Genomic DNA, 17,921 nt, shown 5'->3' with positions numbered 1-17,921 from the left:
TAACAATATTGTTTGATAATTTTAAGTGAATATTGCAGCTTTATTTTGTATCACGGCATCCCACAAGATCTTGCGCCACAGATGATCGCCTGTACTGCCTGCCTCTCAACCCGGCCCGGCCCTGGCTGTAAATGAAAGTGTGACCGATGACCAGGAATTGTTGATTCGTCGGCGTTCGCAGCTTTTTGGCTCAACTTATGGTTCCCTTTGATACATTTTGCATCTGATCTTACACACACACCCGTATAAAATTCAAATAACACAAGAACTAAAACACAGAGTTCAAAGCCAGCAAAGAATTTACGCAAATTAGGTGTTAAGAGTAGCAGTAAGTTGGTTTTTCTGATTTTTGAAAGAAAATCTTCTTCTTTGATGAAGTACATTTCCACCCTTTCTGGATATATTAATTAGCAAAATTTCTGTATATCTTAATGTGATTCACGAGACACAATTAAATGCAAAAATTGGGTATTTAGTGCGCATTGTGGTCAGGCGGCGTTATTAGGCAATACTTTTTTTGAAAACGATAAAGGTCGAACAGTTATAGTCAACAGTGAGTGATATAAGCGCATTATATCCAACTATTTTTGGCACGAAATCGAATGTATTAATGTGAAAGACATGCGATCCCAACAAGACAGCTCAATTTGTCACACATCGGGTTCGAGTTCCCAGGTCACATTATTTCACGATTTGGTGACGTTATCTGGCCGCCAATATCAGGTAATTTAATTTGTTGGATTTTTGTGGGGTTACGCTGTCATATATATGCTGACAAACCCGAAACGCTGACACACCTAAAAAGAAACATCCGCCAAGTTATTGCTGAGATACCGCCCGAAATATAAAAAAAATCATCGAAAGGATCAGCTGCTGCTAAAGGTTAAGAGTCGGATATTGTTTTCCATAATTAAAAAAACACATAAAATATTTGATTAATAAAAGAAAACTGAAGATATCCTTTAATTTGTATGTTATTTTTAGAGTTAAAGAGCAGAAGTTGGATCACCTTTTACTAAAGTTATACGAGAAAATCGGATCAGCTACTCATAACTTACACTGATCAGACTACCTATATCGGATTTACCTATATGCTAACTAAGCTGAAGCATAGAGCCGCAAAATCCAGGGGCTTCTAGCTGAGGTAAATAATTACAAAAATTTGGATCTCTAAATAACGGCAATAATATTTCTCTTTTAGAACTAGTAGCAAAATTCGATCCATTTGCATGCTCATATCAATTAGTATGAAAATTCACGTCAAATAATGTTTAGGGCGTAATTGTGGCTGATGTGAAAAACTGAGTTCTACTGACATATCACATTCAGAAATATGAAGAAAATCATTTCACAAATATGAAGCACCTGAAGATAGTTTACCAAATGATAAATTTAAGCTTTCTTAAAGCTTAAATATCACTCAGGGGAAAGCATTGCTGATTTAGTGTTTAGCTATCTCACTATTGAGCTTAAAATTGACTTTAGAAAATTCCGTGGATAGTATTATGATAATGAAACCAACATGGCTGGTAGGCTCAACGATATGTAACAAAAAATCATAAAAAAACAGAATTTATGAGATTCATTCTTTGCACTGGTCACTATAAATTTAGTTGGCCGTTCAGCTGTTATTTTTTACCTTGATGCAGTTAACTGTTTTGCCGTTGGGCGGCTTTCATAAATTATGTTACAAGTTTAGGGGGAGAGGGGGTCAGTAGAATTATGACAGTCTGTGACAGCTTAGTAAGGGGGGGGGGGGTATTTTAAAAATATCATCACAAATTTTCATTTGGACATAAGAAAATATTGTGCATTTTTAATAATTTAAATTTTAATAAATGCATTTTTATTAAAACAAACTCCTTCACATTTTCAATAATATTCCATAAAATTGTGTTTAAATAATTAAAGCACTATTAGTAATCGGTTTATATTCTAAAAATTGCATATATCCAGATTTGTTTTATCATTTATTAGTACGTTATTGTTATTATTACATTTTATTTGTCTTGTACACGATATACACTAAATATTACATAAATATAATGTATAAGCTCCAATATGTAAACGTGTAATTTATTTACAATATATGACTATGAATATCATAAACGATTAATCAGATTATATAAATTATGAAATTGCCTAATATTTTACCTCTTTGAGAGTTATAGTCTTAAAATGATAATTTCTAATGACGTGCTATAATTATTGCGTAAAGTTTAGATATATTCAATTAGATTTACAAACAAGTCGTCTGTCAGACAGTTGTGTCTATACAACAACATATTTTAGTTAATTTGTAACCAAAATTAAGTAAGTGTATTTATTATCCACCAGCTATGTAAATAAATAAAAAATAAATAGTTCAAAAATACTATGTTCGATATTACCCCTAGGAGAAATATTTGACTTTTTACAACTCATACTTATATTAGTAATTATTGATATTTGATTTAAGTACTGACTTATCTACTCTATTTCATTTAGATAAATTTTTGGAAATTCAAAAGCAAATTTTTTTATAAAAAATATTTGTACAGCATCCAGTTTTATCCAATTTAGAGAAAATAGTAGTTTATTTCAAACTAATAGGTGGGTAATATTATTTTAAAATTGTCTTAATAGAAAATGCGAAAGAGTTTAATTTGCATAACATTTTGAAATTCGTATCCAGTATAATTAAGAATAAAATCTTGAATATAATCTTAAATCCAGAAATCTATGCACTTCTTGTGGTAAGCGGTGATATGATTTTTTTGTGTGCGATGTGGTGATGATTATATGTCTGTAGTGGTTACTTCACATAATTATATTTAGTTTAGATAAAATCTAAACGAATGTAATGATAACAGCAGTTATCTTCTTTAAAAAGGTAGAAAATTACTCAGTTAAACCGTTGTCGCGTGATTCTATTTTGCTTACAATATTCAAATACAGTCATATCAATTCAATATTTTTTTAATCTTTGTTGTAACAAGGCAGGCGTAAGCCTGTGTCAAAATGGGGAAAGTCAGTGTTACTGGGTAAGTCAATCAGATGCAAGCTCATATGTATATATAAACTCATAGATATATTTCTGGTTCATAATATAAATGTAAATATTCATATTATTTTAGTCATGCTGAATAGCTTAAATAACAATACAGATCCAGTATGCTGAGTAATTATTAAAAATATTGCTCTCGTTACTATATAAAGTTATACAAAAACAGATCATTAATATAAATATATTGTAACTTATATAGCTTTGTATATCTTAAAAATAAAAAATCACTTTTTAAAAAAAAATGACGATATACTTTTGGTACCGACAGCTGCTTTTTTATCTTGAACAGATTTAGGAGAGACGATGCTTTTTTTAGGTTTAGGTTTAGTGTTTGAATCAGAACATCCCGGCTTAGTTTCCTCTGGTTCGTTGTTAGCAACTTGAGATTCAGTTTTAATCATTTTTACTTTTTTAGATAATGTTTCGGTTCCTGCTGAGCTTTTGCGTTTACCGATTGTGTTTTCTTCTTCCTTGAATTTGTATTGTTTTTCCAAAAGATTTGAGAACTCGTCGTTCAGATATTCAGTCACCATACCAAGTGCAAACTTTGTATATGATTCTAAAAATATATATCGATATAAAAATGGTAAATAAAATAAAATATTGGTATATAAAAAAAGCAGACCATATTCGTCAATATCATTTTCTTTAATAGAACTAGCAACGAACGTTGCTGATATAGCTCCTGACTTAACATATACGTTTCTTTTTTGGAGCGCTTTAGCGACGCATTCAACTTTCTTCTTGAGCCAATTCAAAGCCTTCTCTTCACTGTATTTATAAGCAGCTAAGCTTGCAGGACCCTTTTGAGATAGTAAAATTAATATCTGTTGAAAAATATTTAAATAAATATTCACCATACCTTCATATCGCCAACGTTGTTTAAGTCGCAAACGATCATTTCAAGTTTTGAAAGCTCCGGGTCATCGGCCGATCTTAATATATGATCATAAGGTACAGCTCTATTGGAACATTGTTTTTTAAAATGTGGTAAAACTACAATAAATGTTAATATTGCATTATAAAAATAAAATCGTTTAATACACAATCTATTAAAAAGTATACTTATAAATAAAGGATCGATAGGCGTGATTAAGAAAACGTCTCCGTTTGTTCTTAAGGTTTCGTCGATCAACCAAGAGTTATATTCTTCACGCAAAGCTTGAATTTCATATAATTTCTTTAGTGATGTATTAATATAGAACTTGGTTTTTTGTTCGTGTCCAGGACGATGTAAAGAAAAAAACATAGATTCGTCTAATCCATCTGAAGACATATACCATATCATAAATATACTAGGATTTAATAATATCAATAAAAGTCTTACCTTTAATTATAAAAATGTTCGATTTTCCGACGTTAAGGGGATTTGACATTTTTACAACTTTGTAAAATAAAGATTTGGCGGTAAAATGACGTAGCAGCTACTTACTGCTTTATATTTGCTAATTGTTTAAAAAATCGTCTTTAAATGTAGTAAAATAGTGTTAAATTTCATAAATATATACAATTACCTATTTTTAAGTAAGAATATGGTTAAGCGGCAAATAATGCTCCAAAACGATGTTGAATGACAGTCAGAGTTGCCATCTTTGAAAACAGTAAATACGTCAGAGCACCGTTGAATGTTCACCCCACAACTCTTCTAATTTCTTAATTCATTAAAAACAGCGCCGATGTTTGTAGAATTTTTATGAACACGGTCAAAGGGTTAATCCTTATTATAATTTAAAGATATTTTATTAATTTGTATTTTGTGTACATACATTGCTTTATTTGTAAATTTTTCATTACCAAGGTTGTTTTATTTATATATATCAATATTTATTAGTTTTACTTTTTGTTAATATCTTTATGAATAAAATTTGTATATGAATCGATTTTATTCGTCTTTTTATTTGTCCGTTTTTATATATTTACTAGTTTTGCCTCTTTTGCGCAAAATATTATTGATTTAAACTGTTATTAAAAATATGCTTATATACTACTTCTAAAATTTATATAAATTAATATTTAAGACAAATTATATACTTTTATTAAATTTAGAGTTATACTGCAAATACAAACTTAACAAAGACACGTAATATCAAATATAAATAAGAAAAAACACAGATCAATTATTAATTTATGTTTAAAAATAAGTTCTTTACGAAGAAATTAAGGCCAAAACGTGTTAAATAGCATAAAGGAGTTTTTAAAATATTGAGATATTTGCTTATAAAAAATCTTAATATGAACGCTTGAAAACACAGGGCGACGACGGCGGTATAATTTTATTGATTTTGAGGTGGATGCTAAACAGGGTCGTCATTTGGGGGAGGGTAGGTGGGAGAATTTCATTTAATAAAATATCATGAATAGAGCCGACCCATATTTATTTTGTGGATGATCTTGGTATCTATGATTTTTTAGATTTTATCGAAAACTGAATTATTTTTCTGCAGGTCAGACAAAAAGTTATTTTTAAAAATAACACCTGATATAGATCCAATGATTATGTTCCATTTTGTATTTTCATCCTGCATATTTATTTCTATTTCAGTTTCATTAGGCAAACTAATTAATTTCAAGACGAAGGGTGATATGTTCAACGATAGTTAAAAGCTTAAGGATGATTTCTTAATTATAGTAACGATTGAAGAATAAAAAAATATCTTTAAAAATGGTTGACGATACTTTATGAAAGACATAAAATATTGACTAAAATATTATTATATTTAAAATAAAAAAAAGTAAAATAATATTATATGTCTGATTAACGTTTTACTTAATTCTTCTATAGGTTCATGTAATAGGACTTGATTTTCGATTGTAAAAAACACACACAAATCTATATATGGCAAGAACATGTTATAAATGTAATTTAATTCATTTTGTTGTAAATTATTTATTTGATATTATAGAAAAGTGCAGCTAACAACGTTTTTTGAAATACCACATGAAACTTATATCTCATTTTGGACAAACATATCATTTAACATGTTTATTGCGGGTTACGCATGCTGGTTAGTTCTTAGGTCTGAATCCAAAACACGTGGGTTTATGTGTAAACCTTTACCGCTTCGTAACGACGATTGGAGCCGACTCCTGTCAATTCGGGGATATTCCTGAACGCTGTATGACGGCGTTTGCAAACGCATACAAAAGTCGAAACGGGCGTCAACAATGTTCTTATATGTTAACATATGTTTTTACATTTTAATGACTCAAACTATAGTCCTCATTAAGGCTACGAAATTTCCAAAGCGATGCAAAATTGACTTGACAACTTTGAATAGAAAGATATATTTTATTAATTTGGAGAAAATAATTTGTCAGATAAGCTAACCTACAATTCTTTCTATTAAAATGTTTTTTTTTGTCTTCTGGAAAAAGTAAATCTTATCGCATTAATTTTTTAGGGACTGGTGATGGTGATGGGTGGCAATGAGACACAGATTGAGCCGCTGCAGTAATATATTTATTGAAGATTAACGGTGTTTACATTATAAGGGGTGCGCGCGCGACGGCACGCGTCCTAACCCTTGCGGGTTTGCCGGCAGAGAGAGAGAAAAAACCGTCACGCCGATGCTACTCCAGGGCCCACCAGTTTTGGCCATAACAAATCTAAATTCGGCTCCCATAGTTTAAATAACTGCTTCAATACATGTCCTCTTGAAAGCCAGCGAACTTTCGTGTAATAAAGAAACACATATTCTACTCCCATTTCTTGACAAAAAGTTTTAAAGGTACATTAATTTAGAAAACTGCTTCTGATAAGGTTAATAACTTTTACGGCTGTAGACCTAACTTCTTTCTTGGTTGTAAAAAAATAAGTTGTTGCTAGTAAATGTCTGTGTAAAATGCGGTGACCGGATTATTGCGCAAACGAAAATTGCACACACGAAAATTCTAAATATAAGTGATTATTTGATTGGAAAATATATTTTACTTTTAATTTAACGTGTTGACGCCCGTTTCGCCGTTTGTACGCGTTCGCGAACGCCGTCATACGGCGTTCGGGAAAGCCCCCAATTTTGACACCAGTCGGCTCCGATCGTCGTTATAAAGCGTTCGGACCACGCCGAGCTCAATAAAGTTTTATACAGCACACGTGGTTTTGGATTCAGACCTAAGAACTAACCAGCACGCGTATCCCTACACGCAACAAACTGCTTAACATTCCTTTCTATTTTTAATGAATAATTATAGGAAATTTAAGTGTAGCATACCAATGTAAATTACTCATATAATTGTAAAATATTTTTGAAACGTGATATTTTAAAATTAAAACCATATTAACATATATTAAATATAAAGACATTATTTTTAATGTATATGTATGTATTTTTAAATAAACACATCGAACCGTAAAATGCAATGAGTAGAATGACTTGAGAAGCCTCTATTTTTACTAAAGAAGCAAAATTATATTTATTACTCAAGGGAATATGTTTTTCCATTCAAAGTTTTGTTTGTAAAATATGTTTTATCTTAATTAGAGTCTTCGCATTCTTAATATTTTTGAATTGTGTTTGCTTTATTCTACCGTTATTCCCAGAGTTTCACTCCACCCAATTCTTGCTTTTGGAAAAATGCGACAAACGTTTTGTACCATGTGGAGGACAATAGTCCTCCACGCGACCAGTCGATGGTTAAGAAAACGTTTGATGTAATGTAATGCATTGCAAGTTGATTATAATTCACCATTTCAATTAATTACCACTTAATACATCTACATATAGAGGAGTTGGTAATGTTTTACCAACTTCGCCTAAAAAAAAGTAAATGTAACGTCACACAATTTTATAATGAATAAAATGCACTCTATAAAAAAAATTGCACTACTCGGTTAAATGAGCCGTTTTTGTACATAATTTTTGAAACAGTTTGGTGGTATTTTTTTATTATTACACCCCATTTTATTTTTACAATTCAGTTGTTTAAGTGTTAAGCTTTCACACACAAATACACTCATGCGACGGCATGTTGACACGTACACAAGCTCAGCGAATGGTGCCAGGCAGTTCGTCGTCGAACTCCCTTCGGTTCGGTCGTCCGCGCGTCCTTCGGCAGATTCGCCGGTACAGTGTGAACACAAACAAAACATCGCATTCAAATTCGAAACGCGCACGACGTACATACACTCGTCGGTTGCATAACAACCGGCGTATTTCACGTGCGAATTGATCATTAATATAACGAATACAAACAGTGCATTTTTACAACCGATCTGGTTCCGTTCCGCTGCCACAGTTAGTATTCCTTACGGTAAAATTCAAGCAGAAAAAAATCAATAACACAATCTGTCGAATACGATGCACTTATTTGACGCGATTACGTAATTATAATATTTTCTGCAATTAAATCCGGTGAGTCGCCTTCTAAAGTCGTCCTTGTGGCATGCGAATCTCGTTTCAATCGGACTTATCTCGTATTCAATTATGTTTTTTCAAAACTTATTCAAATATGTGCTTACTTCATTCATTTCATATTATTTATAGTTTGAAATCTATAACGGAATTCATGTCAACAACTTGCGGGAGTCTTTTCTTTTACTCGAACCATATGCGTTCTAAAATAAGAATTTCAAAAGACACTCCTTTCAAATCGTAAACAATGAAACCAACCAACGTTTTAGAATCATAAAAGATTATTTTTCGATGTTGTGCGTTTGTGTGCTTCGGAATTTGTATTCACGGAATTAAGTTTTTTTGTTCATTCTAAAATCAGTGAGTGTTATCGTTTTTTTTTAGATAATGGATACCTCAAAAAGGACCAAAAACATCAGTCCCCACACGAGAGCCAACATATTTTCAAAATTATCTCTATGGTGAGTATCTATATTTATATTGATACGTTTTATTATTTGTAAATACGTGTAATAATAGTACTCCGATGAGCTAAATTTATATTTTTAGTATGTAGATTCCAAAGCAAGAACAATCTAATTGACATAATAGTAGTTGCCCTGTATAGTTGAAATGTTAAAAAACAGATGGTTATTTTATCTTATGTAATTTATTCAATAGTAAATCTATTTATAGCGAAAACTCATTCTAACCTTGCTTTAGTTAACATGTTCTTGCTGGTTAAATACCTGCTCTTCTTTTTTAAGCGATGCAAAATTTTCTTTGGTATTCCTTTGAGATCGCTCGAAATTTATACTAGTGTATACTTGCTCTGGGGTCTTCATATAATATAATAAATATATAATTGTTTTAAGATGGCTTTATAATAATTATTTCAAACCTCGCCTTTCATAATATATGTATAGGCGGCGACTTATACCAATGATAATGTGATGGTTAAAAAATACTTTTGTACTTCACGTTTTGATTCGATCAAAAAATATATATTGAATAGTAATTTACATAACTTTATTGCTCTCTTGTTGCTTTGAAAATAAATTCTATTCCTAGAATAAATTCCAATATTTTAGCATTTCTTAGAACACTTAGGTGTAGATACAAGGTCAATAGCATTTTTAATACCATATTGTTTTAACTCTTACTTTTGACGATTCTGAAATTTTTCTAACATAAAAAGTGCAGAGATGTTTGTTTTTATGTTTTCAGGAAATCCGCCGAGTTGCGAATAATTATTTTATAATATTTTTTTATGATTTTCCATTTGATCAATTATATGCGGGTGGGCTCTAAACATAATAAACAAATATTGTTATTTATTTTCAAGGCAACAGATTAAATAATCAGTATTTGAAAAAAATAAACGGTTAGTAGTATTACTAACATATAACATGGTCAGTAACGTTATCATAAACGATCAGTATTTTTTGACAAATGAAAAGTTAAGTTTCGTTTGCGGTTATTACGAATTTATGTTATTTTTGTATAAAAAATGTTATATTCGATTTTTGTGGAGCCATTTGATATCTAGTAACGCAAATTATTTGCTCTCTATTAAAATGATAACATTCGATTAAAAATAACTAATCATTTAATTTAAAAATACAGCATTTATTAAAAAAAACGAGACCAAAGTTGATGAAAAATGTTCCAAAACTCTTGAAAATATTTAATTTTACTTTCATAAAAGAGAAAGGTATAGAAATTAATAAAAATAAGTCAGATTATGACTAAATTTTTTATCAAAATTCGTAAAATAGAGGGTTAAAAGTTATATGTGATTTTGTTTCTAATAACAATTATGGTTATTGTACCTCAGTCTAGAGGTCAAATAATATCTTGCAGGCGGCCTATGTATAAATATTATCTGATATATAACACACTATGTATAATATGACACATTAAATCTTAAATTAAAACTGGTGAGGCATTTCGTCTCTGGGAAATTTCGTAAGAATAATTTTTAAGCTTTACCATAACGCGCGGATATATACGTTCGTGGGGAAATTGATGCACATGTGATTTACGTTTTAATACATCATTTTTTAAGGTACTGACCAAAATAAAATAAAATTACTGACCATACAAATACAAGTATGTATATGGCATGTTAAAGATATTAACCGTTTAATACAATTACTGAATCAATTCATAAAAACCTTTACATAACCTATTTTATTATTAAAAATATACATTTATCAGACATGGGACTTTGGTGAATTTTCAGAGAAAAATATTTAAATAAATTACTGACCAAATTCAAGCAAAAATTATAAACCAAATAATACAAGCCTTTACATAACATTTTCTTATTAATGTAAACCAGAATTTTCTAAATTATCGCTAAAATTTTCTAAATTATTGGTCAATGTGTATTCAAATCGAATTTTTGTCGCCGTCGCAGTGGGAACATTCGTTGCCGAGTGTTCCCACTGCGACGACGCCGACACGATTTTATTGCTTTTGACGTGGATTTTTGACTTCTGAGAAGTGATAATTGTTTTTTGCGCTCTCCTATTGATCAAAATTCGGTTTCGATGTGCTACATTTGATTCTCACTCATTAAAAATCGTAATATTGTAAAAAAATCGTAAATTAAATTTTAACTTCTTATCTTTCCATATTTTGTATCTATACTTACCATAGATTCTTATCATACCAATATTGCCATATTTCCTGTTATTCTTTTGGTATTTTTTTAGTGGGACCAGCGGTTAAGAACTAACTGGAATTATCTTTCATTTTCAAACTTTCACACTTAAAAATAAAAAAAATAAAATAATGACGTCATATTTTCATAAAAATAAAGAAATAAAACGTTACGCAGATTTTCAATGTTTTATAAACATTGAAAATCTGCGTAACGTTTTATAAACATTGAAAATACTGTAAAATAAGGTGCCGGAACGCCGTTCCACCGCGTTACATGACAAAAAAAGCCCTGGATACATATATTTTTGTGTTAAATATTGAAATAAGTATAATGGCAGTTTAAAGTAAAATACATAATTTGCATGCTTTATAAAATGGTCCAAAAATGTATTTTTTATTTTTTTATATTAAAGATATGCTGTTTTCTTTGGTTTACTTATGTACTACATATATTTTATTTTATCATTATCATTCTTAAAAATCAAAGTAGTGAAGATGGATCTTTTTTACAAGAAGTATAATATTAATAATAATTATATACACGTATCTTTCGATTCACGCTGCTTCAAAAAACATTTTTATTTAAAAATTACTCCAAATCAAACATATTTGGATAATCTATATTTTACTTCTACTTCTTCCACTTGACCTACATCTGGAACCACTCTCACTGCCCATGCAGTGTGTCCTGAGTAGCTTTTTGAGTGCATGTGTGTCGCTGAAGATTTTTTCGCTTACTTTATGAGTGTACTGGTATTTTTACTACTACTAATGGTTACTAAAAATATTATTTAGGTCAAAAAATAGTTTTACTATTTATTTTTGATTTTATTTAGTTCTAGCAATATTGTACTATAAATAAATATAATGTATAATAACGATAAATATAATCTATAATAACAATAAATATAAATGGTAATGATAAAATGTCGTATATGCCACTTGGAAAAATAAATTTGAACACATGTTTCTATACAATATTATGTATTGTTTGACTAAATGTAATGATTCGTAATGAAACATATATTTCTATAATCTTACCTTTTAATTACTTTTTTTGCCGGTAATTTAGTTTTATTTTTTCTGTATACTTTAGAATATTACATGTATTTTAAAATAAAAAAATAAAGTAATGTTTTACAAGTCCAAAATACGAATTACTGAATTTATTTGATAAAATATCTGTAGTCAAATTTTTTTATTGCTTATTAAATTATGTAAACCCAAATTACGCAGAATCAAAAAAAAAAATCAGATTTACTGGAAAGAAGATAAGTAAACGCGTATGTTAAAAACCTAATTTAATTATTATTAAATTTGTTTGCCATTGAAATATTATCAGTATTTCATAAAATTTAGTTGCTAATTTACTTTTAAATTTGAGAAAATCAAAGTCATGCCTCTTGATTAGCAAAGGATATTTTTTCAAATATTCTTGACACTGAGTACTTCTTAAATTTAGTACTATGACTCAAATTAGATTTTGGAAATACCTGTTTTTTTTAAAAGAATGTAAAAATTTAATGGTACTTATTTATTTAATCTCACATTATATAGAAGCATTTTATGTACAAACATTTTATGCGTAAAACGATAACTAAAGGTTTTTTACAGCCTTTCAATATTTTATATCTTGCTAACCAATGTTCGTGATACTCTATTTTTAGTGAACTGGGTTATCAGCTCTAATTTATCCGTTTCCTTGGGAACTGAGGACGATTATTATATGTATGCAATTCTCCGCACGTGATATAAAGATAAGCAAAACTAATAATAATCAAACATATAACATAAACATATCACTCACAAACGTTTATTTATTTGCGCAATTCTTTCATCGCAAAATTTCTGCTTAATTTTTGATCAATACAATATGAATTACATACATATATGATTCGTTATTTATCATTATCTAAATATTCAGTCAATCCACGTCTTATGGTAGTCAGAAATAAGAGAAAGTGTGAAATTTATGTACCACTCTCACTAAGCGATGCCATCATAAACTGAATTGGTGTTGTTAGCCATAAGAAAAAGTGAAACAATACATTGGCAATTTCGGCATATAAGTGTAAATTATTTTTTATCGAATTTTACAATACTTTGTATGCTGTAATTTAAATGTTTTCTTTTCCTGCTCCTATTATTTATTGCATAATTTATTGCGGTGATAATTTAGCGATAATTGCTATAATTCAGAAGACAATGACGTTATTTTTTATTATTTGTTTAATGTTTTACAGTTTATTAACTACAGATTTATCTACATCCACAACATAAAACAAACATATAATGGTTCAATGCATTTATATGATCGAAACAGATTTATTTATTTATTGGCAATAGGCCTGTTGTAAAGTAAATTGGAAGCTTATCTAACCGATAGTAAACCATGTATGTAAAAATACAATAATAAAACTTAAACAGTAACTTAACCCATAGGTCTGCACATTTTTGAGATAGAAAAGCTAAATATAAGTATCTTATTTGTATTTTCATTATCGGCTCGTATATCTAAATACAGTGTAGATATTTTTTGTAAAAGTGCTATAAGAAAATCGTTAGGATTATACAGATGTATTTTCTTAACGAAATAAATTCATATTATTAAATTTTACTTGGGATCTGTGATTGCGGAGCCCTGATTTAAATTAAATTGTAACTGATATTTCAAAATGGTATTGACATTGTATCTGAAGTGTTCCAAGAAATGCAACAATGTTGTAATTATTTATATAGAATAGTATTTCTAAACCACTAGAGTTCGATAAAATTAACGCTGAATTTACAATGTTTTTATTTATTTGCCTAATAAATTAAATACATTACAAGTCAACGGTTCAAATCCTACATTTATATTAACCAGTGGTATCCAACCGAAATGGTTTACTGGGCTAAAACCAAAAATAAAAATACACTGGACCGCACATATTTATTTTAACCTTTACCGGAAAAAAATTTTTTCTTATTGAATCAACTGTGGCCCAATTTATTTAATCAGACAAATAATACTTCTTTCCTATTATTTATATATAATTTATTTAGGGTATACCCAGCACCCGTTCCAGATGTTGGGACCTCAGACGCTGCTTGTCACTTGACGGGGGCGGTTGTGTCCAGTGATAAGTGTGCGTGTACCTGGCCGCCCCGCGGCCAAGTATAGCTGCCTTGCGGCTGCGAAAGCTTATTCGCGTATGTGTTCACCATACATATAAACATAGTGGACAGGACGCCAGTGAAGCCCCCAAGGGAGCACCGGACCAGCGGACCGGACCGGGACATCAACTGTCAGTAAGAGGAAGAAGAACCACGCAGCGCCAGGAGCGAAAAACCAGAGATCGCTGCCGCCCGCGGGCGGCACAAAGGTTGTATCCGATCCTTAATAACCCCCATATCGGAAATAATAATAAAATGTCAAAATATAGCGAGTATTTATCGCAGGCCATCGGCCAAAATCAATGGCAAACGCCAAAAAATCCGGCAAAAAGATTAAGAGTCGGTGCAGGGGAAAACCCAGTTGTCACAACAAACAAATTCGGTGCACTTACACCGTTACCAACTTCGCCGTTATCAGGCAACCCCATCAGAGTCCCGCCGGTCATTATGAAGGCCGCCAGTAACGCCGAATCCTTTATGACTGCTCTTCGCAGTTTAATTGAAAATAAATTTTATGTGCGATACACTCGCAATAGCAACGTAAGCGTCCAGTGTTCGAACATGGATGACCACAAAAAACTGGTCGAGAGCCTCAAAAATGAGGCTCAACAATTTCATACGTACACCTCGGCTGGCGACAAGTCAGCCAAGGCTGTAATTAAAGGACTTCCAATGTTGGAAGTTGAAATTATAAAAAGAGACATTGTCTCCCAGGGCTTTGACGTCACTTCCGTGACTGCCCTTAAATCTAAAATTAACAATAACAGGTTTCCTGTATATTTAATTAATCTTCCCAACGGAACCGATATGGGGAAGTTTACTTCACATGTAAAATATATCTTCCACACAAAAATTACTGTGGAAAAATACAAAAATAAAGCCATCGGTACTCAGTGTTTTAGATGCCAAAATTTCGGACATGGAGCCAGAAACTGCAATTGGAAACCGAGATGCGTCAAATGCGACGGGGACCACGCGACATCCGACTGCACCAAAGTAGACAGAGAGGCGCCGGCCAAATGCTGCAACTGCCAGGGAGACCATCCTGCAAACTATAAATTTTGCTCAGCCAGGGTCAAATATGTGAGCAACATAATCAAGCCCAGAAGCAGTGGAGCACCAGCGTGGGCGACCCCAAGGAGTTTCCCGGAGCCGAAGACGGAACGGGAAAAGAGAGCCGCTTTGCTCAATAGTATTGCAGACTTCCCGCCTTTGCCAACCAAACCAGAGCCACGGCGACTACAAACCAACAACGAATCTAACTCAAAACCAAGTAAGAATGTTGAGGGCACTGAAACCATTAAAAATGCATTAGATGACTTAGAAGATTTATCTGATATTAAAAAGTTGATGAGGTCGCTTCTCGACCTCAAAACAGGCATCAAAACCTGTAAAAATATGTCAGAAAAATTTATGTTAGTGTTAGAATTCTTAGATAAATTAGATGATTGAATCATCAAGAAAAACTAACGTGGCTTTCTGGAACGCAAATGGCGTTCGTAAGAAGGTGGATGAAATGATTCTGATGGTTGAAAACTCAGATATCGACATAATATTATTAAATGAAACGCGCCTAAAGTCAAATCACACACTTAAGATTTCTGGTTTCGATTGCTATCGTGTAGATAGAGAACGCGGTATGGGAGGGGGTGTAGCAATACTCATTAGGAATAACCTTAGTCACTGCCAATTTAAATTACCAGAAACCAGAATCATCGAAGCGGTCGCTATTATGATTAACGTAGACTCTAAGCCCATTTTAATAATATCAGCATACTGCCCTAAGCAAGGAAGCGAATTCAAAACTGATTTAGACAAGCTCATTGCGGCTGCTCCTGCGGTCATAATAGCAGGTGACCTAAACGCTAAACATGGTTTTTGGAACTGTCAAAAATCTAACAAAAACGGCAGAACCTTAGTGGACCTAATGAGTGTTAGAGATTTTAATATAGAATTTCCAGACAAGCCCACATATTATCGAAAAAACGCGTCATCAACACTAGACATCGCCCTTTACAAAGACGTCCCGAGTGTAGCGTCAATGGAGACCCTTCAGAAACTCTCCTCTGACCACCTGCCGGTGAAATTTTCACTGGGAGGTTCGGTGGTGAGGACCGATAGGACTTGTCTGATGTACTCTCGGACGGATTGGATAGGGTTCAAAACAGGGGTTAATTCAAGAATAAATCTTACTCCTAAAACCTTTAACTGTAAAGAATTAATTGACTTATACGTAATGGACTTAACGATATGTATTAACGAGGAAATTCATACATATACACCGCGATCCCCTATGGTGCCTTTTAAATTTACATTAACACCTGCTATTAAAGAGTTAATAAATAGGAAAAATCGTTTTAGAAAAGAATGGCAGAGGCATAGGGACAGTGGTATAAAAACCATTGTCAATTCACTCACCGCGGAAATATCAGTAGAAATTCAAAAACTAAAAAACAAGTCGTGGGAACACAAGCTTCAAAGTACGACTCCACAAGACAACACTCTATGGAAACTAGCAAAGGCTATTCGTCGTAATCATACAAATATCCCGCCCCTCGTGTGTGCGAATGGTAACTACGCACACACGGATCGCGAAAAAGCAGAAGCTCTTGCGACTTGTTTTGAAAGTTCACACAGACTTACACTAAACATGTACGACCACGGCACTGAATCGATTGTTAAACGAGCCGTGGACGAATTTAGATCTGATACACACCCTTGCACCAGGTTGTCACTGATACATCCTTCTGATGTTAGGCAAGCGATTCATAAATTTAAAACAAAAAAAGCCGCGGGGCTGGATTCAATAGAAAATATAGCATTAAAACACCTGCCTCAAAAGGCACTTGTTCTACTCACGAAAATATTTAACGGTTGCTTATCTATTGGTTACTTTCCTCAGGCTTGGAAAACAGCTAACGTAATCCCCATTCATAAAACAGGCAAGGACTCAAAAATGCCAATTAGCTATCGTCCAATTAGCCTCCTCTCTTGCCTCAGTAAAGTCCTCGAGCGAATAATCTTAAGAAAGCTACAACCCCATATAGCGTCCGCAATCCCTGAATTCCAATTCGGATTCAGACAGCATCACTCAACTAATCATCAGTTGACAAGAGTTGCAGAATACGTTTCGCAAAAATTTAATACCAAAAGAGACACGGGAATGTTTCTCCTAGACATCGAAAAGGCTTTCGATACTGTCTGGCATGACGGTCTTATATTTAAATTATTAAAGGCAGATGTACCTTTTTTTCTTATCCGTATCATAGATGCGTACTTGAGTGAGAGGCAGTATACTGTTACGGTTAAGGGTTCACCGTCGTCCCCGAGAGAAATTCCCATGGGAGTGCCTCAAGGGAGCATACTAGGACCCCACCTCTTTAATGTATATATTGGCGACATGCCCACTTTGAAAAAATGCCAGATGTCTCTATATGCAGATGACACAGCGTGTTACACTTCGTCATTAAGTCGGAACCTCATTATAAATCGACTCCAGGAGGCACTTCTCAAATTGGCGGCGTATTTCCGTCAATGGAAGATAAAAATTAATGAGGCCAAAACTGAAGCGATAATCTTTAGTAAAAAGAGACTTGCTCCACCCACCCGGCAACTTTGTTTCAATAATTCACTGGTGAAATGGAGTGAAAGAGTTAAATACTTAGGATTGCACTTAGACAATAAATTAAATTGGAAATTCCAAGTAGAAGAGTGCCGTA

The 17,921-nt window shown here is 32.3% G+C and overlaps 2 protein-coding genes across 3 annotated transcripts in view; one reads left to right on the top strand and one right to left on the bottom strand.

The window, feature by feature from the left end:
• Positions 1-3,049: 3,049 nt before the first annotated feature.
• LOC148230903 (ribonuclease H2 subunit B) lies at positions 3,050-4,663 on the bottom strand. Its single transcript, XM_088193904.1, has 6 exons — positions 4,561-4,663; positions 4,374-4,491; positions 4,112-4,312; positions 3,909-4,042; positions 3,672-3,849; positions 3,050-3,605 (listed from the first exon to the last, which is right to left on the bottom strand). The coding sequence occupies exons 2-6, from the start codon at positions 4,420-4,422 to the stop codon at positions 3,271-3,273; spliced, it is 897 nt and encodes a 298-aa protein (XP_088050030.1). The 5' UTR covers positions 4,423-4,491; positions 4,561-4,663; the 3' UTR covers positions 3,050-3,270.
• Positions 4,664-8,047: 3,384 nt separating this feature from the next.
• The window catches only part of LOC148230902 (ATP-binding cassette sub-family C member 4-like), a 31,901-nt gene continuing 22,027 nt past the window's right edge, over positions 8,048-17,921 (top strand). The window contains exons 1-2 of one of the 2 annotated variants that reach the window (XM_088194502.1): positions 8,048-8,109; positions 8,782-8,858. In XM_088194502.1, the coding sequence (XP_088050628.1) occupies positions 8,785-8,858 (74 nt within the window). In that variant the 5' untranslated portion in view covers positions 8,048-8,109; positions 8,782-8,784. Of the gene's footprint in view, positions 8,281-8,781; positions 8,859-17,921 lie in introns of both variants that reach the window. The other variant, XM_088194503.1, reaches the window with a different exon arrangement.

The sequence above is a fragment of the Plectrocnemia conspersa genome, unplaced genomic scaffold (assembly GCF_051122295.1).
Source record: "Plectrocnemia conspersa isolate PC_06_02 unplaced genomic scaffold, ASM5112229v1 ptg000010l, whole genome shotgun sequence".
Taxonomy (NCBI): domain Eukaryota; kingdom Metazoa; phylum Arthropoda; class Insecta; order Trichoptera; family Polycentropodidae; genus Plectrocnemia; species Plectrocnemia conspersa.
Note: the sequence above shows the minus strand (reverse complement) of the source record. Positions and strands in the feature narration are given on the sequence as shown.